The sequence below is a fragment of the Phocoena sinus genome, chromosome 18 (assembly GCF_008692025.1).
Source record: "Phocoena sinus isolate mPhoSin1 chromosome 18, mPhoSin1.pri, whole genome shotgun sequence".
NCBI lineage: Eukaryota > Metazoa > Chordata > Mammalia > Artiodactyla > Phocoenidae > Phocoena > Phocoena sinus.
The window spans coordinates 79,177,622-79,203,285 of record NC_045780.1 but is presented as its reverse complement, the minus strand read 5'-3'; the positions used below and the strand labels follow the sequence as shown (position 1 = coordinate 79,203,285).

The 25,664-nt window shown below is 46.9% G+C and overlaps 1 protein-coding gene across 2 annotated transcripts in view; it reads right to left on the bottom strand.

The window, feature by feature from the left end:
• Window positions 1-645: 645 nt before the first annotated feature.
• The window catches only part of CUL4A (cullin 4A), a 45,649-nt gene continuing 20,630 nt past the window's right edge, over window positions 646-25,664 (bottom strand). The window contains exons 10-20 of one of the 2 annotated variants that reach the window (XM_032611751.1): window positions 24,664-24,782; window positions 21,441-21,633; window positions 20,014-20,118; window positions 19,606-19,716; window positions 19,438-19,523; window positions 18,755-18,862; window positions 8,850-8,963; window positions 6,555-6,660; window positions 5,876-6,048; window positions 3,151-3,303; window positions 646-2,126 (exon numbers count right to left, since the gene is read on the bottom strand). In XM_032611751.1, coding sequence (XP_032467642.1) covers window positions 2,031-2,126; window positions 3,151-3,303; window positions 5,876-6,048; window positions 6,555-6,660; window positions 8,850-8,963; window positions 18,755-18,862; window positions 19,438-19,523; window positions 19,606-19,716; window positions 20,014-20,118; window positions 21,441-21,633; window positions 24,664-24,782 — 1,364 coding nt within the window. In that variant the 3' untranslated portion in view covers window positions 646-2,030. The remainder of the gene's footprint in view (window positions 2,127-3,150; window positions 3,304-5,875; window positions 6,049-6,554; window positions 6,661-8,849; window positions 8,964-18,754; window positions 18,863-19,437; window positions 19,524-19,605; window positions 19,717-20,013; window positions 20,119-21,440; window positions 21,634-24,663; window positions 24,783-25,664) is intronic. The other variant, XM_032611752.1, reaches the window with a different exon arrangement.

Here is a 25,664-nt window from a genome sequence, read left to right as displayed (position 1 = left end):
CGTTCCCACCCCCCCGATTTTTTAGAATGTCAATTAAAAAGACAAATGTCTTTGTCTTTTAACAAAGGGATCTTAATTCGTATTAGACTTTTTGCCACTCCAAAAAAGACGCATCTCAAGTTTTTTTCTTCTATTTAGTTTCATTTCTTGGACCCTTGGCGACACGCCTGTCCCCAGCCCCGCCCCGCTGCAGCCCCGCGGGGGCGCGCGCGGTTTCCGCACGGAACGCTCTGCCCCGACGCTGCCCTGCGTCAGGAGAGGTCTGGAACAACGCTCCACTCCTCCTGCCTGTTTCTTCTGTAGACTCACCGGGCCTGTTTTAAAGGGGACGTTTGACACCGTCCCGCGCTGCCCCTACCTCCTGCCTGAGGCTCAGGGCTTCCCCGTGAAAGTCCTCAAAGCATCTCACCTTCTTCCTTCCAATTTAGTAGCTTTTCGCCTACGTGTCTTTTCCTTTACAATCATTCCTCGACTGCCAGTTCCCCCGCTGACCTTTCACTGTAATGAGACGTGAGTCACGTGACCCTGAAGGAAGCGCACAGGTGAAACACAGTGCGGTCAGGGCGGGGGGCCGGGGGCTGATGTCTGCCAGGCTAAAAGGGTGAGGAGGAACGTGTTGTTTGCACCACAGTTGCATTAATGTAATTTTAAGGCCAATTAAACTAATTTTATTCAGGGTAAGTCTACATTCAGTTACAATGTCAACAATCAAGAGATAACGAACTTAAAGTCTAAGAAGTAGAATCTATCTGGTCTCTTACCAACCACCTGTTACTGAACTCACAAATGAAAATTTACAAATATAGAAATAAGGATGATACTTAAAGAGTGAGGATTTTCATATGGAAACCCATAGGATGTCATATTTTAAACACGCATGTTTCAAAAAGGGAGAATCTTTTAATAATTTAGCACAAAAATCAAATTATATAAACTTGGTATATTCCAGAAAATATTGCTTTCAACACTTACACCATGATCAAAATTCCTTTGGTAGCTTTTAATCAAAATGTAGCCTGCTATTGTGTAAAATATAAAGCGCTTTTAAATGCTCTCAGCAAAGTGTCTGTTGTAGTCGCCACACAAACGTCACCGTCCGCTGTGCAGCCTCGGCTGCGCGCACACAGCAGTGAACGCAGGTGCCGCCGAGGTCACCCCTGTTCACAACGTCAAGTCTCCTCCGAAACGTTTACAGTGGTTACAGCAGAGGACAGCCACCCTGCCCAGGGCCATGAAAACAAAACCAAACTTTATTGTCGCAATCGTACAAACACTGCAATTAGAAAAAAATCAAACAGCAGTTCCCCAATGCAGAGAACGGGGCTGCTAGACTCAATCTTAGAACGGCAAACACACACACACTGCCCCCCTCTAAACCCTCAAACAGAAAATCCACAAGGGACGCAGTGGAAGTAAAAGTGAAGGCGCTGACGGGCTCGCGGCATCACACACGGCGGACGTGGTGTCCTCTTGGTGCATCGGAGGTCTCGCCAAGGAGCCCCATTCTGAAAGCCACTCCTCAGAGGTTAACCCTTGTTGAAAGACCTGGAACAGATGCTACTATCCAGGCTGCATAATCGACCAGCCAGCTTTAACAATGACTGTTTCTTCCTAATGTTCACCAGTAAGGGTTGTTGTTTTGGGTCTAAGAGCTTGTGTCCCTGCAGCTACAGAAGGGCAGCACGGAGGGTCTCACACACACACACCGAACATCAGCTTCTGCCACGAGAACACAGCTTACAAAGGAGCCTCTTTTAAGAAACCAGTATCTGCTTGTCCGACCTCAGGGTCACTCTGCAGAGCCACGGAACCATCCAAACGCCTAACAGAACAGGAGGAAGAACTGGAGGGAAGGTACACAAGCCACCTGCAAATCCTTGAGCCTGTGAGGGAGGAGCCAAGGACCCCCCTTTCCTGCTAGTCCCAAAGCAGCCATGCTGCTGAGTACCAGAAAGTCCTGGAAACAGCACAGAAGTGTTTCTGCCCTAAAGATACATTCTAGTGTCTCATGGGAGGAGCCGCCACGAGCCTCAGGCCACGTAGCGGTACTGGTTGGGACTGTCCTGGTCTCTCTCCATGTAGTCTCTGTCTATGAGAGATTCGATTCTCTTTTTCAAATCTCCAGGCTGGAAAAGAAGAACAAAAGCCCCAATTATAGTGGCGTGAAATTTACCACCATAGGGGAATGTAAGACACCACGCCCGAAGCACGGGATTACAGTTATGTGCGTGTACCACATACCAACACACCCATCTACAGAGAATTGTTTATAATCAGAAGCCAGTTACAAAACGCTACACCAAAACTCCCTGCTTCCAAAGACAATGTTAACGTCATATCGTGAGCAAAGCGCTTCCTCCGTGTGGCAGGCGTCTGAGCAGGGCTGCCCGTCGGGGGGTGAGGCTGTGAACGGTGGGCGCGGCACCGAGGTCGCCGCGCACCACAGCCTGGCGGAGCCGCCCGGCGTGCCCTTCCTCTGTGAGGACAATGCCCCTGATGCCGCCCGCCATCACCGTGTGCTACGTACACACGCTCCACGTGGGCAGTGCCCCTGGGAAGGGGACGCACCAGGCACCTCTGCATTTGGAGGCGTGTCTGCGCGGTCGCCTCCGAGCCCAAGTGAACCCTCCACCCCAAGTGACGGGCCGATACTAGCACCTGTCGGAACAGAGCTGGCGCTTCTGCAGCCTCTGTTGAACCGCCGGGTCCCTCCTGTACAGGGGCAGGGACTCTGGCCCCACGGGGTGCAGAGCATGGCGGGGCACGGGACTCCCTGCGGACAGGAGGGCCCACTGGCCCGTCCAGTGTCCGTCCACTCCCCGGTCCGCCCGGGCTGGACGGCACGGCCTCAGAGAACTTCTGCCCAGGCACACAGGTGGTCCTGGGACGCCTGCCGGAAGGCTTTAGGGCAGACGTCCTCGGGCAGAGGCAACGTGACAACAGCGGGAGGAGAGAGAGCTGGGCCCTAGCGTCCCTCCCGCAGTGACCGGGGGTCAGGTGGAACCCCACTCTCACACACACATGGAGATTTCTGTAGTGTGTGACCAGCTATAACGGAGGACAGATGGTCCGATGCTAAAGGTCGTGAGACTCGTATGCGCTTTGCCAAGGGTGCAACGGGTGCTGCGACCTAAGCTGACACCCACTCACCTTGACGGGAAACTTCAGCTGATTATACAATTCGGAAACGAGCAGGTTGTGGCCCAGCGTCTTTCTCATCTTCATTATCCTGACGATGGCGGCGTCGATCTGGTACTGCCGGTCCTGGAACACGCGCTCCGTGGTGCTGGCCTGCTCTTCAACCTGTACGGGAGAAGCCGGAGCGAGAGCGTATTTCAGTGCTGGTTATCTCCCACCGTGGAGTCTGATAAGCTCCTGCTGAAAGAAAGGCCACACTGCGGGTGGATCCCGTCCTGTGCTGCAGTTTTGTTCTAGTGAAACTGTTTAACTTCAGGACCAAAATAAGTACATTTACAGGAATAGGTACATTAATTAAAAGACTTTCGGTTCTGGCTATGAAATAGATCAACAGAACTTGTAGAACAGAAATGAGAAACTACCCCATAATATGAGAATCTGATTATAATAACGGTGACAGTTCCAATAGGTTATCAGAGAATCAACTCACTTTTTAAAGTAGGGAGGGTGGTTACAATGTTTTCTGATACTAAAATAATTTCTACACTGCCCACAGAAAGATTTAAATGTATAAACTACTAGAAAAAGAGGTAAATGTTTTTTAAAATTTGGGTTAGAGGAAGGTCTTTCTTAGGATGACCCCCAAGTCAGAAACTGTGGAAGAAAAGACTCTACTTCCCACCGTAGTCATGTGGGAGACGCTCTCAGAACGACAAGATCATGTGCACAAAAGACGAAGGTTAACGTCCTCAATATAAACAGGACGCCCACAAGTCAGAGGTGGAATAGTAAAATAAATGTACCAGTGACTTGAATTCAAGCAGTTAATTAAAAAGAGAAAACTGCAAACGGCCGCCCACGAAGAGCTGGACCAGCATCTACAAGGTGCTTCCAAGCGCTCGGCCAAGAGTCTTAAGCAAAAGCGTTTTCACTGAAATCTCACATCCTGAGATGGTGTTACACTTATTCTAAAAGATGAAGGACTGAGGACTAGAAAGGTTACCTACTTCGTACGAACTCCTAAATGGCAAAAAGATGCTCAGAGGAACCAAAGGAAGTCACACTAACACGGCAGTGAACTACTTCGGTGCCTGAGAACGGGGTGGGCAAAGGCCGGGGACGGAGGTCAGGACCCCCGTGAGCCAGAGACTGGAATCTGGCTGAGGGGTCAAGTCAACAAAGTTCACCTTCTCTGACGCAGCGATTCCAGGGCAAGGAGTTTACGCTCAAGAAACAACCCCGCCAGGGAGACAGGAGTGTTCTGAACAGGATGGTCGGCATAACCCGATTTCCAGGAATGGAAACATCCTGACTGCCTTTCGGCAGGGGCGCTGCCAGGCCCTGCAGATGGGCCCCATGGATTCTCGGATTCGAGCCACACAATGGATCACTCTGTACCCTTAAAAACCAAGTCCTGACATGGAAAGAGGCCCAGGGTGAAGAACAGGAACAGCTTACAAAATGGTGCATGTAAATGGCACGTGGAGCGATCCCATTAAGACAAGTTTACACATGCACATCAGAGAAAAGAGCTGCCTGCAAGAAAAGCCGCAAACTCAAGTGGCAGGAGAGGTCACCTCTGGCGGAAAAGAGGTGACAGACAGGCCCACTTGGGAATTGTAAGTCCAGAATCTTACACCCTTTAGTCACTCTGGTATAAATTCCTAATAGTAAGAAAGATGGAACGCAGGCTATGTGCATTGAACCTTCAACAGATATGTCGAATTACCCACTAAAAACACTGTGCCAATCCAAGCATCTCAAAAAATAAAAACATAAAAATCCCCGTTTTCTCATATTCTTGCCAACTCCCGATACTATCAAACTTTTAAACATTTCCCAAATTGGTAGCCAAAAAATAGAATATTATTTCAATTTGAATTGAAAAAACTACTGATGAGATTAAATACCTTTCAGGCATTTGTTGATCTCTTTCTTTTGCACGATCTGAACATACTTCCCGACTGGGCAACACCAAGCTCCTCCGGGGAAGGGCAGCAGGCCTCAGACCCGCTGCAGGTGTAGGAGCATCTGTGATGCCACCTCAGACCTTCAGAGCTGCCCGTGCATCATCTGGACTACCTCCCTCCCCACAAGGCCCTGTCTCGCTCATCCACACGTACAAGGGGGCGGCTGACACCTGCTCTGTAGATGGGCACCAGGGTGCATCTGCCCGCCTGGCCCACACGCTGACCACAGCCCTGCGGTACCAGGGCTTCTGCATCAGGGAGGCCCGAGGGCAGGTCCAGAACCTGCTCCGGACACGTGACACTCGAGAGCCTGATCGAAGCTACAGATGCTCCACCTGTACATGGATCCCAGAGGCGCTGCTGGTGGGTCCACAACTCCCAGGACCCTCACCACTTCCACCCCAGGACCTGGTGGAGGCGAGGCCGAGAGAATGGCTGAGTGCTGTGCAGAAATCAAGAGACAAGTCACCAGGTTTTGGAAATGACGTGCTCTCCACGCTAACAGCATGCGGTCTAGGAAGATCTGATTTATCCACCACTTCTGTGAATAGGAACCGTAACTGTTAAATGCATTTCTTTCTGATTTTTGCCCCTGTCGTGAGTATAAAGTAATGAAAGGTACGTTAAAATAAGCCCTCTCATAGACATGACGTATGTAATTAGACACTTTAGAATATGCTCTGGAACCCTACAGTCGAGAAATCACTCTAAACCTAGTGACTCCCTGGTGAGTGCCGTGTAACGGAAGAGAAAGTGGGTGCACGTACGGTTTCCTTCATCTGGATTTGATTGATCTTGATCCGAAACAACTTGTGCTTGAACTCTCCATTGAAGACGAATCTGTCTCCGTCTTCGACCTCCCTCCCTCTGGGACTTTTGATCAGCACGCGCGCCCTCCCGCAGGCCAGGGACTGCAACGTCCTCCGCAGCTCGCTGCCCTCTGGGTGGGAGAAAGCGCACAGGTCAGGAGCCCGGGCAGCCGCGACCTCGGGTGCAGCCGGCAGGGGCCGCGCCTCCACGCCCTCTTCCCCGAAGCCGCCCGCGCTGCGGAGGCGTGCCTACCTATCCCGGTGGCCGTCTTTATGTCCGCCTACCTATCCCGGTGGCCGTCTTTATGTCCGCCTACCTATCCCGGTGGCCGTCTTTATGTCCGCCTACCTATCCCGGTGGCCGTCTTCATGTCCGCCTACCTATCCCGGTGGCCGTCTTCATGTCCGCCTACCTATCCCGGTGGCCGTCTTCATGTCCGCCTACCTATCCCGGTGGCCGTCTTTATGTCCGCCTACCTATCCCGGTGGCCGTCTTTATGTCCGCCTACCTATCCCGGTGGCCGTCTTTATGTCCGCCTACCTATCCCGGTGGCCGTCTTTATGTCCGCCTACCTATCCCGGTGGCCGTCTTCATGTCCGCCTACCTATCCCGGTGGCCGTCTTTATGTCCGCCTACCTATCCCGGTGGCCGTCTTTACATCCTCGAAGCTGAACCCGTCACCTTCGTTGAACATGAGAAGCACCAGCGTCTGGAGCAGCGACACCTGCAGCTCCTTCTTCCCCTTGAAGAGAAGGACAGCTCACGTGGGACGCTGCGTTCGCACACCCCGCGGACCTCTTTAAGAGCCTTCTCTTTGCCCTCAAACTTTGTGTGCGCGGGGAATGGTAAGAATTACTAACTGAACGCCCAATAAGAAGAAATTAAGTTACGAGTTATACAAGAATAAAATGACTCAGGACTGCACTTAAGTCTTCTCTTGAAATACTCTGGACAGAGCGCGAGAAGGCACGGTGAGGGGCCAGGCTGGAGGGGAAGCGGGCAGGAGACGCGGCTGATGCTGCATGCCGAGAACAAGGACACTGCGAACAGGCGCACATGTCACACCTCGCTCGACTGCAGGTCTGCGTGTCTGTCAGCTCCCTTTCCGAGCACCTGCTCCTTCCGTGCCGCGTCCCATGTCAGTGACTCAGTATTTCAAACCCGCCACCAGAAAAGGATTAGGACTCACTGAAGGCTCACACGACAGTTAGCATTTTCTTGGCAACAAAGTATTTTTAAGTTAAGGTATATAGTGGCTTCTCAGACGTAGCGCTGTCACACGCACAAAGCCATGTGACCCGCCTTATCGCGATACTCCCTCCACTGCAGCAGCTGACATGGGCCCCACCTCCTGTCACCCAGCCCCTGCCACGGACACTCGCCACGTGGTCACTGTGGGGAGGGGCACCCTGTGCAAGTGCTTCCTCTGGGCCCAGCCGGGGGTGTGGACAGTAAGGGGACCGTGGGATTTAACTCTCACGACACCTTAAAGAACCATATGTGAGGTCTTCCCTGGTGGCGCAGTGGTTAAGAATCCGCCTGCCAATGCAGGGGACATGGGTTCGAGCCCTGGTCCAGGAAGATCCCACATGCCGCGGAGCAACTAAGCCCGGGCACCACGACTACTGAGCCTGCGCTCTAGAGCCCGCAAGCCACAACTACTGAGCCAACGAGCCACAACTACTGAAGCCTGCATGCCTAGAGCCCGTGCTCCGCAACAAGAGAAGCCACCGTGATGAGAAACCCACACACCGCAATGAAGAGTAGCCCCCGCTCGCCACGACTAGAGAAAGCCTGTGCACAGCAACGAAGACCCAACGCAGCCAAAAAAGAAACAAATAAATCAATTTATTAAAAAAAAAAAAAAGAAAAAACAAGAACTATATGTAGCGTGTGTGGTTTTGTGTAGATGACCCTGTACAATAACACACAATGAAATATGTACAGATAATTTATGTGTAATTGTATATTTAATTTATATGAAAATGCGTAGTTAACGCAGTACGACTGCAAAACAGTAATTCTGTAATTTTTTGGCTCAGTATACATAATTGAATTTTGTTTACAAAATTGAAGTTAAGTTCGAATATGGACTGTTTTGTGACGTCTCTTTCACTTATCAATACACTGTATGCATTCTCCCTTCCTAGACTATCACTTTTAATAACAGCACCGAAACAGATATTCTTCTTCATTAATCTGTGAAAATGCTTTATGAAGACGAATTCCTAGAGTTGGAACTACTTGCAACAAGCCCGTGATTGCTGGTTCTGAGACGCAGCACCACACTGCCCTCTGCAGGGCTCACGGGCTCCTTCCCGCAGGGGGCGAGGCTGCCGCTCTTTTAGTTGTAGCCTCTATCAGTTTCCTAGTCAGAGTGGCGTTTTACTGCTTTTAACCTGTAACCCTTTGACTGGCGGAGAAGTGGACACGTTTTCATAGATCGCGATGTTTCAGTCTCACTTTTATGAACTGCCTCTTCACAGCCTTAGCTTTTTTTTTTTTTTTTTTTTTTGCGGTATGCGGGCCCCTCACTGTTGTGGCCTCTCCCGTTGCGGAGCACAGGTTCCAGACGCGCAGGCTCAGCGGCCATGGCTCACGGGTCCAGCCGCTCCGTGGCATGTGGGATCTTCCCAGACCGGGGCACAAATCCGCGTCCCCTGCATCGGCAGGCGGACTCTCAACCACTGCGCCACCAGGGAAGCCCAGCTCTATTTTTAATTAGGTAAATGCTTTTCTATTCTAATTAATTTTTATTGATTAGAATAGTAAATCCTTTGACTGTTTCATTTTATTAACCTTTGAAAAGCCAGTGTTGAGTTATATTGAATAAACACTTCCTTTCTTTGCTACCAAAGTTCAATCACAATCAAAAAACATTCTATTAACATACGTAAGAAAAATAAAAAGTGGAGGAGACACAGGACTTACCTCTTTAAACTCTGCTTTCAACACAGCGTGACCCAGTGTAGTTTGCCACTGAAGCTTTCGACCGCTGTGCTTTCCAAGATAAAACGTCTTGAATACTTCCTGAAGTTTAATCATCTGTCAAGCCAAGAAAACAACAAGTTAATTACACTAAACACCTTTAACCTGAAGAAGCACACACTGTTCAGGGCTCACGCCTGAATGAAAAGTCAGTTCTGTTCTGACAGCTGCCGCCACCTGCTCAGGCCCCGAGGTTGCGATTTCAACGGTACTTTCTGGGAGGGCTCCCGACGCCGTCCAAGGACGTGAGGCTGGGACCTCCCTCCTGAGCCCCCGGGGGGCTTCCTCGGCCCCTCCCGCAGCCTCTGTGCCCTGGAGCGCCCGCGGCTCTCATCAGCCTTCATCTGGTGAGCCGACCCCTCTGGACAGCTTCCCTCTGCGGCCTCCCCCTGCCCCCGGGCGCCCGACACCCTCAGCTCGAGGATTCCTGTCTCCAACTGGCGACCACACCTTCTGGGTCTTTTCGGGTTTGTCTTCTCATCCTGGAGCCCCAGGGCCTGCACTCCACTCGGCCCTGGCAGTGTCATGAGCCCAGGCCCAGGTCCCAGGAGAGGGTTCAGTTCTCCCCTGGGCCCGGCTCCCCCGACTCCACGGCGTGCACCTCCTCTTCCCACCCCTCTGCCAGGTCCGGAGCTGCTCGCCGGCACTGTCACCAGCCCCCTGGACGGGGTGCTAAGGGAGCAGGACCTGGGCTGCCTCTGCGCTACTGCAAAGCAGGTGCCGAGGGATGAGGGTCTGGGCCCTCAGCCTCGCAGCTGCCTGGCAACTCCTCTTCATGCTTCCAAACTCAGCTCCTAGTCACCCCATGGACCCATGACCCATCTTCAATACATCAAGTCCCAGGCATGATGTCACCGCATGTCTAAGTATTTCAGAACACAGCTAACAGACAAGGACTCTTCTAGAAAGCGGGCCTACTGCACCATCTCACACCTAAAGAAAGCCAACGGTGTGATAATCCTTCCAATGCAGACGTCTCTTAAAAGTATTTCCTGGAGATTAAGTCCCAGGAGTGGAAATAATAATAATGATTATAACAAGGTAGCAGCAGCTAACACTGGGTGCTTACTAGCTAGTTACTGTTCTAGGCTCAACAAAGATCAAAGACCTAAATAAAATTAAAACTACAAAGCTCTCAGAAGAAAACATAGGCGCACATTTTCGTGACCTTGGATTTGGCAACAGTTTTTTAGATACGACCAAAAGTACAAGTAACAACAGAAAAAAACCAGATTAAGTGGACTTCATCAAAATTAAAAACTTTTATGCAGAGGACACTATCAAGAAAATAAAAAAGCTCACAGAAGATATCTGCAAGTCACATGTCTGATAAGGATCTAATGTCTGGAACACAGAAAGAACTCTCACCACTTAACAGACAGAAAACACAATTAAAAAATGGGCAGACAACTGAATAAATAAATGTAACAGAATGAATAGACAAGTAATAAACCTTTTGAATTAAAAAACAAAAATGGGCAGAGGACTTGAATAGACAATTCTCCAAAGAAGGTCTACAAATAGCCAATAAGCACATGTAAAGATGCTCCACGTCATCAGTCACCAGGCAAAAGCAAGTCTAACCAAAATGAGACACCGATTCCTACCAAGATGGCTATGTCATAAAAAATGAAAAATAACAAATGCTGGTGAGGAGGTGTGGAAATTGGAACCCCTGTGAGTTGCTGATGGGAACGTAAAATGGCGTAGGTGCTATGAAAAATGGTGGTAGTTTGTCAAAAAAGTTGAACAATTATCACACGAACCGGCAATTCTACTCCTAGGGATAGACCCCAAAAAGCCGACAACGGGTAATCAAACACGGCACACTCATGTTCACAGCAGCATCATTCACGACAGTCAGAAGGTGGAAAATAGCCCACATGCCCACTGATGGATGGATAAACGAATGTGGTCCATGTACCCAATGGAGCGTGATTCAGCCTTAAATTGGCATGAAGATGCCACACGCGACGGCGTGGACGAACCCTGAGGACATGATGCTTGGTGAGAGAAGCCCAACCGAAAAGGCCACACAACGTACGATCTCATTTATAGCAAACGTCTAGAACAAGTAGATCCAGAACAAGTAGATCAGTGGTTGCCTAGGTCTGGGGTGGAGAGAGAGAGGAGAGAGAGGAGAGAGAGGAGAGAGAGGAGAGAGAGGAGAGAGAGGAGAGAGAGGAGAGAGAGGAGAGAGAGGAGAGAGAGGAGAGAGAGGAGAGAGAGGGGAGAGAGGGGAGAGAGGGGAGAGAGGGAGAGGGGGAGAGTGTGTGTGTGTATGTGTGTGTGTATGTGTGTGTGTGTGTGTGTGTGTGTGTGTGTGTGTGTGTGTGTGTGTGTGTAGTGGGGATGGGGGATGGGAAGGACTGCATACTGGGTCAGGGCTTCTGTTTGGGATAATGGAAAAAGTCTGAACTTTCCATAACTTAATGCCACTGAGCTGTACACAAAACTGTAGGTGTATTTTACCAAGTACGAGTATTTGGTAAGCCCCAAACACCTTTTGCTAGAAGACCAAGGTTCTCAAGAGTGCAGGGGTCCATGCTGAAGCACAGGAGCTAGGAGAGCCCCCGCAAGCCAGAGGTGGGGTAATCTCAGCATCAAATAGGTAAGAATCCAGGAGTGCACACTGACAGAGACGGAGGAAAAATAAGTAAATTCGTGGGGCAGAGGGGAAGGCTCGTCCTAGGAAGAGGATGCCAACTTCTAAACAGAGAGAAACAGGAGATGGGACGGGATCACTACTTGTAGGTGAGCATGGACCCGGGCAAGTGAGTCTGATGGGGATTAAGAGGTTCACATCGTCCTCGAATTCTCCCCACAAGTTACTTGGTAACTACAAACCAGCTGACACCATAACCAGGTGAGCACAGGTATCATCACCACCAGGGGCAGAGGAACAGCGTGCGGCCCTGGCCCAGGGACCCAGAAGACTGCGGCGGGACCTGCATGGCCGGCGTCTAACCCGCCAGCAAGCCGGGAGCCTGTGAGCACCACCTGCAGTTCCAAAAGGGCTGCGTCGTGAGGGAGAAGGAAGGGGGTGCTGCTGCCCCGCTGAAGGGGACTGCAGACGCGGGCGACGTGGGGGCCTGGCAACCAGCGAAAACGCCACGCGGGACGCGGCTGGGACACTGACAAAATCGGAATATGGCGACATGCAGGATGGGGGCGGAACATCCACGTCAACTCTCTGCACTTAGCAGTGTCCTCTGGTCCTATTCCCAGGAAATCCCCTCTAACGTACTGTGATTAAAGGACGTGATGCAACCTACTCTCAAGTGGATCAGGAAACAACGCACATTACGGGGAGTGTGATGGGCACGCCTGGCGGCGCTAGGGAGTGGTGGAGGGTACTGGGAACCCTGAACCGTTCTTGCAAATTCCTCTAAGCCTGAATTGTTTGGCGTTTTTTTTTTTTTAATTTTTGAAGTTTATTTATTTTTATACAGCAGGTTCTTATTAGCTATCCATTTTATACACACTGATGTATACATGTCAATCCCAATCTCCCAGTTCATCACATCACCACCCCAACCCCCTGCCGCTTTCCCCCTTTGGTGTCCATACGTTTGGTCTCTCTACATCTGTGTCTACTTCTGCCCTGCAAACTGGTTCATCTGCACCATTCTTCTAGGTTCCACATAATGCGTTAACATACGATATTTGTTTTTCTCTTTCTGACTTACTTCACTCTGCATGACAGTCTCTAGTGCCATCCACGTCTCTACAAATGACCCAATTTTGTTCCTTTTTATGTCTAAGTAATATTCCATTGTATACATGTACCGCATCTTCTTTATCCATTCATCTGTCGATGGGCATTTAGGTTGCTTCCATGCCATGGCTATTGTAAATAGTGCTGCAATGAACATTGGGGTGCACGTGCCTTTTTGAATTATGTTTTTTTCTGGGTATATGCCCAGTAGTGGGATTGCTGGGTCATATGGTAGTTCTCTTTTTAGTTTTTTAAGGAACCTCCATACTGTTCTCCATAGTTACTATCGATTTACATTCCCACCAACAGTGCAAGAGGGTTCCCTTTTCTCCACACCCTCTCCAGCATTTGTTGTTTGTAGATTTTCTGATGATGCCCATTCTAACTGGTGTGAGGTGGTACCTCATTGTAGTTTTGATTTGCATTTCTCTAATAATTAGTGATGTTGAGCAGCTTTTCATGTGCCTCTTGGCCGTCTGTATGTCATCTTGGGAGAAATGTCTATTTAGGTCTTCTGCCCATTTTTGGATTGGGTTGTTCGTTTTTAAAATATTGAGCTGCATGAGCTGTTTATATATTTTGGAGATTAATCCTTTGTCCATTGATTTGCTTGCAAATATTTTCTCCCATCCTGAGGGTTGTCCTTTCGTCTTGTTTGTAGTTTCCTTTGCTTTGCAAAAGCTTTTAAGTATCATTAGGTCCAATTTGTTTATTCTTGTTTTTATTTCCATTACTCTAGGAGGTGGATCAAAAAAGATCTTGTTGTGATTTATGTCAAAGAGTGTTCTTCCTATGTTTTCTTCTAAGAGTTCTCTAGTGCCCGGTCTTACATTTAGGTCTCTAATCCATTTTGAGTTTATTTTTGTGTATGGTGTTAGGGAGTGTTCTAATTTCATTCTTTTATATGTAGCTGTCCAGTTTTCCCAGCACCGCTTATTGAAGAGACTGTCTTTTCTCCACTGTATACCCTTGCCTCCTTTTGTCATAGATTAGTTGACCATAGGTGCGTGGGTTTATCTCTGGGCTTTCTAACCTGTTCCATTGATCTATATTTCTGTTATTGTGCCAGCACCATATTGTCTTGATTACTGTAACTTTGTAGTAGAGTCTGAAGTCAGGGAGTCTGATTCCTCCAGCTCCGTTTTTTTCCCCTCAACATTGCTTTGGCTATTTGGGGTCTTTTGGGTCTCCAAACAAATTTTAAGATTTTTTGTTCTAGTTCTGTAAAAAAATGCCACTGGTAATTTGTTAGGGATTGCACTGAATCTGTAGATTGCTTTGGGTAGTACAGTCATTTTCACAATATTGATTCTTTCAATCCAAGAACATGGCATATCTCTCCATCTGTTTGTGTCATCTTTGATTTCTTTCATCAGTGTCAGTTTTCTGAGTGCAGGTCTTTTATCTCCTTAGGTAGGTTTATTCCTAGGTATTTTATTCTTTTTGTTGCATTGGTGAATGGGACTGTTTCCTTAATTTCTCTTTCTGATTTTTCGTTGTTAGTGTATAGGAATGCAAGAGATTTCTGTGCATTAATTTTGTATCCTGCAAACTTACCAAATTCATTGATTAGCTCTAGGAGTTTTCTGGTGGCATCTTTAGGATTCTCTATGTATAGTATCATGTAATCTGCAAATAGTGACAGTTTTACTTCTTCTTTTCCAACTTGTATGCCTTTTCTTTTTCTTCTCTGATTGCCGTGGCTAGGACTTCCAAAACTATGTTGAATAGTGGCAAGAGTGGACATCCTTGTCTTGTTCCTGATCTTAGAGGAAATGCTTTCAGTTTTTCACCATTGAGAATGATGTTTGCTGTGGGTTTGTCGTATATGGCCTTTATTATGTTGAGGTAGGTTCCCTCTATGCCCACTTTCTGGAGAGTGTTTATCATAAATGGGTGTTGAATTTTGTCAAAAGCTTTTTCTGCATCTATTGAGATGATCATATGGTATTTATTCTTCAATTTGTTAATACGGTGTATCACTTGATTGATTTGCATATATTGAAGAATCCTTGCATCCCTGGGATAAATCCCACTTGATCATGGTGTACAATCCTTTTAATGTGTTGTTGGATTCTGTTTGCTAGTATTTTGTTGAGGATTTCTGCATGTATAATTCATCAGTGATACTGATCTGCAATTTTCTCTTTTTGTAGTACGTTTGCCTGGTGTTGGTATCAGGGTGATGGTGGCCTCATAGAATGAGTTTGGGAGTGTTCCTTCCTCTGCAATTTTTTGGAAGAGTTTGAGAAGGATGGGTGTTAGCTCTTCTTTAAATGTTTGACAGAATTCACCTGTGAAGCCACCTGGTCCTGGACTTTTGTTTGTTGGGAGATTTTTAATCACAGTTTCAATTTCATTACTTGTGACTGATCTGTTCATATTTTCTATTTCTTCCTGGTTCAGTCTTGGAAGGTTATACCTTTCTAAGAATTTGTCCATTTCTTCCAGGTTGTCCATTTTATTGGCACAGAGCTGCCTGTAGTAGTCTCTTATGATGCTTTATATTTCTGCGGTGTCCATTGTAACTTCTCCTTTTTAATTTCTAATTTTATTGATTTGCCTCCTCTCCCTCTTTTTCCTTTTTGTTTTTATTTTATTTATTTATTTTTGGCTGCACTGGGTCTTCGTTGCTGCACACGGGCTCTCTCTAGTTGCGGCGAGCGGGGGCTACCCTTTGCTGCAGTGCGCGTGCTTCTCATCACGGTGGCTTCTCTCATTGCGGAGCACAGGCTCTAGGCACGCGGGCTTCAACAGTTGTGGCACGCGGGTTCCAGAGTGCAGGCTCAGTAGTTGTGGCGCATGGGCTTAGTTGCTCCACGGCATGTGGGATCTTCCTGGACCAGGACTCGCACCTGTGACCCCTGCATTGGCAGGCAGATTCTTAACCACTGCACCACCAGGGAAGTCCCGCTCCCTCTTCTTCTTGATGAGCCTGGCTAAAGGTTTAGCAACTTTGTTTATCTTCTCAGAGAACCAGCTTTTAGTTCTACTGATCTTTGCTATTGTTTTCTTTGTTTCTATTTCATTTCTTTCTGCTCTGATCTTTATGATTTCTTTCCTTCTGCTAACTTCAGGGTTTTTTAGTTCCTCTTTCTCTAGTTCCTTTAGGTGTAAGGTTAGGTTGTTTGAGCTTTTTCTTGTTTCTTGAGGTAGGCTTGTATTGCTATAAACTTCCCTCTTAGAACTGCTTTTGCTGCATCCCATAGGTTTTGGATCAGCGTGTTTTCATTGTCATTTGTCTCTAGGTAATTTCTGATTTCCTCTTTGATTTCTTCAGTGATCTCTTGGTTATTTAGTAACGTATTGTTTAGCGTCCATGTGTTTGTGATTTTTACGTTTTTTTTCCTTGTAACTGATTTCTAATCTCAGAGCGTTGTGGTCGGAAAAGATGCTTGACATGATTTTGATTTTCCTACATTTACCAAAGATTGATTTATGATCCAAGATGTGATCTATCCTGGAGAACGACCCATGAGAACTTGAGAAGAAAGTGTAATCTGCCGTTTTTGGATGAAATATCCTATAAATATCAATTAAATCTATCTGGTCTATTGCGTCATTTAAAGCTTGTGTTTCCTTATTAATTTTCTGTCTGGATGGTGTAGGTGAGGTGTTAAAGTCCCCCACTATTCTTGTGTTACTGTTGATTTCCTCTTTTACAGCTGTTAGCAGTTGCCTTAAGTATTGAGGTGCTCCTATGTTGGGTGCATATATAATTGTTATATCGTCTCAGATCGATCACTTGATCATTACGTAGTGTCCTTCCCTGTCTCTTGTAACAGTCTTTATTTTAAAGTCTATTTCATCTGATACGAGTATTGCTACTCCAGCTTTCTTTTGATTTCCATTTTCATAGAATATCTTTCTCCATCCCCTCACTTTCAGTCTGTATGTGTCCCTAGATCTGAAGTGGGTCTCTTGCAGACAGCATATATATGGGTCTTGTTTTCGTATGCATTCAGTGAGCCTGTGTCTTTTGGTTGGAGCATTTAATCCATTCACGTTTAAGGTAATTACTGATACATATGTTCCTATGACCATTTTCTTAATTCCTATGGGTTTGTTTTTGTAGGTCTTTTTCTTCTCTTGTGTTTCCCACTTACAGAAGTTCCTTTAGCATTTGTTGTAGAGCTGGTTTGGTGGTGCTGAATTCTCTTAGCTTTTGCTTGTCTGTGAAACTTTTGATTTCTCCATCGAATCTGAATGAGATCCTTGCTGGGTAATCTTGGTTGTAGGTTCTTCCCTTTCATTGCTTTAAATATGTCATGCCACCCCCTTCTGGCTTGTAGAGTTTCTGCTGAGAAATCAGCTGTTAACCTTATGGGAGTTCCCTTGTATGTTATTTGTCATTTTTCCCTTGCTGCTTTCAATAATTTTTCTTTGTCTTTAATTTTTGCCAATTTGATTTCTATGTGTCTTGTCATGTTTCTCCTTGGGTTTATCCTGTATGGGACTCTCTGTGCTTCCTGGACTTGGGTGGCTATTTCCTTTCCCATGTTAGGGAAGTTTTTGACTATAATCTCCTCAAATATTTTCTCAGGTCCTTTCTCTCTTCTCCTTCTGGGACCCCTATAATGCAAATGTTGTTGCATTTAATGTTGTCCCAGAGGTCTCATAGGTTGTCTTCATTTCTTTTCATTCTTTTTTCTTTATTCTGTTCTGTGGCAGTGAATTCCACCATTCTGTCTTCCAGGTCACTTATCTGTTCTTCTGCCTCAGTTATTCTGCTATTGATTCCTTCTAGTGTATTTTTCATTTCAGTTATTGTACTGTTCATCTCTGTTTGTTTGTTCTTTAATTCTTCTAGGTCTTTGTTAAACATTTCTTGCATCTTCTCAATCTTTGCCTCCATTCTTTTTCCGAGGTCCTGGATCATCTTCACTATCATTATTCTGAATTCTTTTTCTGGAAGGCTGCCTACCTCCACTTCATTTAGTTATTTCTCTGGGGTTTTATCTTGTTCCTTCATCTGGTACAAAGTCCTCTGCCTTTTCATTTTGTCTACCTTTCTGTGCATGTGGTCTTCCTTCCACAGGCTGCAGAACTGTAGTTCTTCTTGCTTCTGCTGTCTGCCCTCTGGTGGACGAGGCTCTCTCAGCCTGAACTATTTTGATACAACTGAACAGACCTGCAGCACCATGAGTGGGGTACGCCCTGGGGGAGGAGGTAAGGGGTGTCTTCTGGCGAAGGTGACTGGGGAGACAAGTGTCTCCCAGATGGTGGGGGGGCGTGGTGGTTTTCTGCAGAAGAGGTTCCACTGGGAGGGTCACACCTGGGCCCGGGAGCACGAGCGAACCGGGTACGTGCAGCGTGCCTCAGAGTCTTCCATCGGGTGCAGAGATTCAGGGAGGGAGGGCCGAGCTCATGGCTGTGGAGGTCCCTTGGGGCAAGCGGACACATAGGCTGGAGGCTGAGTGGGGCATGTGCGCAAGGGGAAGGAAACGGAGGGGGCTTCCAGAGAACATCAGCATTCAGGATGGAGGGAAGGGAAAAAAGAGAAGAAGACCACAAAGGCAACTGACTAGTGGGGTCAGAAACAGAAGAACAGCCAAGGAAAGATACTGTCTTGAAAACAGGAAGAAGGGCTCCAAGAGGCAGTGCTCTGCCCCGGCTCCCAGGGTCCAGGGCTCCATGCCCAGTTCTCTTCCGGGAGGCCTGGCACCAGCCAGCTGGCGCCCCGACCAGCGGTCCAGATGCTGCTTCCTTCTCTGCACGTTCCATGCCCGAGCCCAGGGTTCTCCCCACTACCCGCACGTCCCCAGAGAACCAGAGTGATGGCCGGCACACGCACCATCCCCTGCCCCTCGCGGGACCCTGGCACTGTCTACAACAGGCGGGAGGGACAGCCAGACAAGGAGGCCCATGGCTCCGCATGCAGGAACTTTTTTAAAAAGCGCCTGTGCTAGCACCTTCTTCACGGGCGGCCGGTGGACACGGAGACAAAAAGCGTCTACTGTGAACACTGTTTAGACAGAGACGACTGGGGTTTTGACCAAGTGCGTGATTTAAACACTCCTTGAAAGACAGCACATCTGTGCCGGCATGGGTGCTACAAGGGGGAGGTCCGTGGGGCTCTGGAGCACCAGTATATGAATAACAAAGGGCATTCGGGCTTTAAAACGCTTACCTCTGGAGTTAGATGTACTTCCATGGGGGTGTATGTCGGCCAGTATCCCATCGTAAGTATGTTCACTGTCAGGTCTATAGAGCCTGGGTCACTTTGATTCTGCATATACTAAAAATAAAGAAAATCAGAACAGAATGATTACTTTAGAATATCACCAAAAAGAATTAATTCATTAAAAAGTAAATGGTGTCATTTTCAAAGTACAGTTTACCTTGTCTTTTCATTTATTTTAGTCCCTGGAACATATTTCACCAAAACCACATACCCTGTTCTAAAGTCACTAGAAATGTTTTCTCTTCTTTAGTCAAATAAGGATCATTAAAATCATTTAAGTCAAATTTTTAGTGTGCAATTTCAGGGATTATTTTCCCTTTTTCTTTTTTTGGCTATACTGCACAGCTCGCGGGATCTTAGTTCCCCAACCAGGGACTGAACCTGGGCCCTTGGCGGTGAAAGAGTGGAGTCTTAACCACTGGACTGCCAGGGAATTCCCAGGGATTAGTTTTCTTTTTCATTTTGAATTTAAGTTTTTTGAATATGTGAGATGTTAATGGTGTAATTTTTAAGGACGAGGATTCTACACAATTCACATCCTTATGTACATAATTTACATAATCATTTCTCACAATTTAAAATAGGATACTTTTTAAAAAGCTGTTTGACTTGACAAGAACACAACTTGCCTGCTTGAAATGAACCATGATGTCCTTAGAGAGCTCCATGTCCTTGAACATGCCTTCCAGCTTGCTGGTGAAAGCAGCCCCACACTCTGGACACAAGTGGACTGCAGGTGAGCATCCTGGGAGAACACCCATCGGGCACCAAGCCCCACCCCCGCCCCACGCACTCACCGTGCTTCAGCTTCGACAGCATAGACTTTTCAGCATCAACGGAGGCACTTTTTCCAACGAGGAGTCTTTTTGCTAAATCTTTCTTATAAAATGCCTCAAAGACATCTTTACCTATTTATGAGCAAGTGAGGACAACGTTAGGTCATTAGATAGCTACCATGCAAACGTTCACCTCAACAGCTGAGACAGCCAGAGGGGCGTCCACCCTGACGCCAGCCAGCTCTACCCACTGAATTCCCACAAACACCTCACTCAGTTCGTGGCAGCTGTCACCCTAGTCCCTGTGGTAACAGGAAAGCGGACACATTCCTGTTTTTCTCAACAGAAGACGGGGCCCGACTACAGATGCTCTGTGGACACCGCGTCCTCTGTGCCTGGCGGTGAGGAGATGCCACGAGCCCCGCTCACCGTGAATGAACCGGAATAGGATCATGATCTTGTCCAGGATCCTCTCCAGCTCCTCGTCCGTTGCTTCCTTATTACCTGCTCTCAATTTTGAATCAACGTGCTTTGCTGTAAGAGGTTCAATTATTTGAAAAATAAGCATTCTTTATATAATACATATTCTAAATAGATGAAGGAAGAGATTTGTTTTCTCCACATAGAAACTGAACAGTAACACTCTGGAACCTTTCCAAAATGACATTATTATGAGATAAAAAGGCAAACACCTGATTTTCTAAGATCTGTACTTTCAGGGCACCGAGAACAAACACTTTGATTCCATGCTGGGGCTCACGACACATGAGTGCTCCAGAAATGGCAGTACCCCATCTTCAAGATGTGCTGTGATACACCCGGGTGAGACTTTCTCAAGAGAAAGCACTCTTCTCAGGGCTGACAATGCAGGGACAGAGCAGTTCTGCTTGGGCTTCTTGTTTCTGAGATACACGAACCCACCATGACCTGGCTTAAGGAAGGCAGAACCCAAGCTCCCAAGAGTCTGAAACCATCTTTAGAGAAATCGCAATCCATAAAGTGGTTCAAAGGCTAAATTAAATTGCCTTTAAACTTCTCCTCTTGTTGCTTTTTTCCCCTTATCATTCTTTATTATGAAATATTCTGAACACAGACAGAAGTAGTCACTTGTACAGTGAACCCCATGTTCCCACCACACATTTTCAACAACCCTCAACAGAGCCCAAGTCTGCATCACACCTTCCCTGCCCTTTGCCTCCTGTCAATCTCAAAAAAAAAAAAAAAAAAATTTTACTCACTAATGAAATTCTGCGAATCCTAAAATATTTTGATATTATCATGAAATAATTATATAAAGTGATAATTTAAAAACTGTTTCACCTTAAAATATGCTATCTCCTGAGATGTCATTCGATTTTACCGTACTTTAGTACTGACTGGAGGATACAACGACAGTAACTAAACAGCGTCTCCTGTTAAGTGTTATCTAAAGACTGATGGTTATCCTCATAGCCTCAGGACGTTCCTGTGTAACAAACCTCAGTCCAGTTTCTGAGCAGAAATCACTGGCTTGTAGTCGACATAGAGAATCAGGGCTCATCCTTACAAAAACAACTCTGGAGCTGTGAGCAGTACAAACTAGGATAAATCTTTATGTCCCTTCTTCTCTTATGATGTCGAGCTCCATTTCCTTACAAAATCACAACTACATGCACCCTTATGCAAGTACCACTCACTTACATATGTATCTAATACACCTATAAGCACACACCTGTGTGCGTGGTTTTTTGGGAAGGTGTGTCCTGTTAAGGCATGTGCCCTGCCCTCCCCATACGGAGGCTGAATCTTTGGGAAACAATCTACTGGGGTTCTGCTTTATCCCCTGTTAAGAAAAGGATAGAAGCATGTGTTTCTACCGATCAGCTCTGCAGGTTTGTTTGGCCTCTTGTTGATGAACGATTCGAAGGACTCCTTCATCAGGTTGATGAACTTCTCGTTCCTCTGGAAGCACACTTCTATCACGTGGTCTACTCGGTCCTTGAAATCCAGCAGGTCCTGCACCATATCTTTATCTTTTTCAGGATTGATAACGATTGTTGTCCCAAAAGTCTGCAAAAACATACCTCAAGTCATCAACAGGTTTCTGATACAACACAATTTTTCTCCTGCTATCAAACAATCATGATAGTTTTATATAAATTAATCACTCCTGGTGTTAAACACTAAATAGTTTCAAAAGTTTCACAAATTTAGTCCACCTTCTAAAAATTAAGTGGATATGCAACTAATGCTTTAGGGTTACAATTCTGCTTCTGGAAGAATTGATCAATTACTGGGGAAATGTCTGTTGCTTTCTGAAGAAAAAACTTTTACTTATAAATTCCTCAAATAGAAAGTAACCCCCTTAACCTGATACGCCTAGTTGGACTGCCTGACGATAGTTTTCTTTCCCCTTCACTTCTAACTGTGGGTGGTTTAGAGCCTGGTTTTTAGCCTGTACTTTTAATTTAAAGATGCTATTTAAACATTACTAAAAGTCTGTGCGTGACAACAACAGTTCGCTATCTGATGAAAAACTACCAGCTGAAGAGACGCTGAACACAACCGTGGTTCAACGTAAGACACGTCTTCACAGGAAACACACACAGTTGCACGTCAAAGGTGCCCGTGGAGGCTGATCGCTGGTGAAAAGGTACAAATGACATGGCATAAAGACCTTCTGGAGAGGGACAGGGCATGACCAGCAGGGGCAGGAGAGACTCACTCTTCACTCTGTACCCTTTCACACTGACAGGATTTTAAAATAATGTACATAAGACCACGACACATGAGGGTCAGCTTTATTTTGTGAGGAAACACTGTGCTGTCACGGCGTAACTGCTTATCATTAGTGGACCCTCGGAACCGTGTTCACACACTGACTTTTCCTGCCGAGAATGGACACTGCAAAGGTGAACTCCTGTGTTCAGCACCTGTTCCTGTTCTCTCAGGACTACTGGTCGGCAAAACCCTAAATCTCCACTGGCCTTTCTTAACATAAAGCTCCAGTGCTGACCCAGCGTGAGTCGCTCATGCCTTTCAGCTCAATGCAACCGCACAAAATCCTGGGGGCGTGTGTGCGTGCATGCGTGTCCAAGCTGGCCACATGCAGACCAACGTGCGACTTCAGGCCTGATTATTTCCTTTATCTTTTTCCTCAGCTGAATTTTCCCTGTGACAGTCACAGATTCATGTGCAGCAGAAACAGTGGCAATGTCCTCGCACACTAAGCCTCGTCTCCCCGACAGTGCCCTGTGGGAAGCTACTGAGCAGCGCCCCAGCCAGGACACTGGCCTTGACACAGCCCACCCGTCCCACCCCGACGGGTCGCGGTGTTCGCCTGTAGCTCCCTGTGTGTGCGTCGCCTGGGCAGGCATCACCTGTGTGTCATCTACACCCATGGCCAAGAGGACAAGCAGTCAGCACCACAAGGATCTCTCCTGTTGCCTTTTGATAACCATACACACACACACATGCATGCATACACACACAGAAACCCGCAAGCACATGCTTACATAATAAATCCTGGATTTCTAGGAAACAAAGTAGCATACACACCCACCTGACATACCAAAATACGTGAGAGTTCCCACTGAGCAAAGGCACGAGATCACGTTTATACAGTAGATTCACAAAAACAACTTTTGAAAATCTCGATTGTAGAACTCAGCTAGTATCGGGTTGGCCAAAAGGTTCGTTCAGTTTCTTCTCTTCTGCAAGATGGCTCTAGTAGCGCTTAGTTGTCTTTAACTTCATTCAAAACAATTTTGTTAGACTGTGTTGTGACAGCTGTCACATCAGCGTGCATTTAAAAAAAGACATCAAAATTCGTGAATCTTTGTGTAGCCATTTTAATACTGAAGATGGAAGAAAAAACAACATTCTCGGCATATTATGCTTTATTATTTCAAGAAAGGTAAAAACACAACTGAAGCACAAAAAAAGATTTGTGCAGTATATGGAGAAGGTGCTGTGACTAACAGAACGTGTCAAAAGTGGTTTGCGAAGTTCTGTGCTGGAGATTTCTCGCTGGACAATGCTCCAGCCGAGTACACCAGTTCAAGTTGACAGCGATCAAATGGAGACATTCATTGAGGACAATCAGTGTTATACCACGGGGGAGACAGCCGACATACCCCGAATCTCCAAAGCAAGCACTGAACATCATTCCCACCAGCCTGGTTATGTTCATCGCTTTGATGTTTGGGTTCCACGTAAGTAACGTGAAAAAAACCTACTTGATGGTATTTCCGCAGATAATTCTCTACTTAAACGTTCCGTTTTTAAAACAAATTGTGACGGGCGATGCAAAGTGGATACTGTACAGTAAAGAGATCGTGGGGCAAGTGAAATGGACCACCACCAACCACACCAAAGGCCAGTCTTCATCCAAAAAAGGTGATGTTGGGTGTGGGGTGGGATTGGAAGGGAGTCCTCTATTATGAGCTCCTTCCGGAAAACCAAACGATTAATTGCAACAAGTACTGCTCCCAATGAGACCAACTGAAAGCAGCACTCGATGAGAAGCGTCCAGAATTAGTCAACAGGAAACAACACATAATCTTCCATCAGGATAAGGCAAGACCGCATGTTTCTATGATGACCAGGCAAAAACTGTTACAGCTTGGCTGGGAAGTTCTGATTCATCCACCGTATCACCAGACATTGCACCTTCAGATTTCCATTTATTTCAGTCTTTACAAAATTCTCTTAATGAAAAAAAATGCAATTCCCTGGAAGACAGTGAAAGGCACCTGAACAGCTCTCTGCTGAAAAAGGTAAAAAGTTTTGGGACGACGGAATTATGAAGTTGCCTGAAAAATGGCAGAAGGTAGTGGAACAAAACAGTGAATAAGTTGTTCCATAAAATTCTTGGTGAAAATGAAAAATGTGTCTTTTATTTCTACTTGAAAACCAAAGGAACTTTTTGGCCAACCCGATACTTACGCTGACGACAAACGGCCAAATGGCAGCTTTTAAAACGTGCTTACACCCGGACGGTATTCATCCCTCAAACTCCTGTGCACGGGTGACCTGGAGGGAGGCGTGTGACGGTGGCCCCACGCCCGTCCCTCACAGAGCCCGACCGATGCCACGCACCTTGATATACTCGCCCCAGTGCTGCAGCAGCGCCTGCTGGCCGCCCCGCACGCGGCTGAACAGCTGGTACATCTGAGTGAGGTCAGGCACTCTGTTCTCATCCAGCAGGTGGTCCAGCCCTGAGATCACACGGCAACGTTAGCTCGGCACGGCGGGCGGGATGGCGGCGCGAGCAAAAGCTAGCTGGGCCAGGGCTCGCGGCACACAGGGCCCCCGCGGACGCGGAAACCCAGGGGTCGGCTGGTTCCTAGGCGGGCAAGGCCCCGTGACGCAGCCCAGCAGGCGAGTCTGGTCCCCCGAGCACCACGCTGGGAGGTGTCGTCCCCACTCCTTCCCCGCACGGAGGCCCCTTATTTGGCCACTGCAGCAAAGGTCGGAAGAACGCTCACACCAACTCTCTGACCTGGGAGCTTTACGACCCCAAATCACTTCTGATTTAGTCCATCAGCCAGAAAGTGTATCTGCCTAAGATAAGCTATCAAATCTAATGTTTTAGTTGACTTATTTTATTCGCCTGTATAATAAATTGTGGAAGGAAAACATGTATTGTTTATCAGATACTTGGAGGTGCTTGACAGCATTTTTTTAGGTCTTTACTATTTCAGGTTTTAACAAAGATTTACAAAGATTTTCTAAAACCACCACAGCCAGAAGAGCTTCGTGAAGGACGCTCTAACCACCTGCTTTCTGGTAACTGTGGGGAGGCAGTGAGGTTAGAGCGGAGAAGCTGTGAGCCAGTCACGTGACTGCAGCCTCAGCTTCTGCTGTGAATCAGGCACCGTCCACACGTCAAAGACACACAAACACGTAGGCTGTGCCGACGGACCCTGAGCAAGGCTCTAAATGTCTGTATTTCTCTCAATTACGCTTTGATCTACTGATGCAGATAATTTATTCTACAACTGATCTACTGAAATGCTGAATGATGACTTAAAACTTCAAAAATTATAGCTTTTAATTTTTAAAATGCCTTTAATAAAATTTAGACTATACTCTTACAT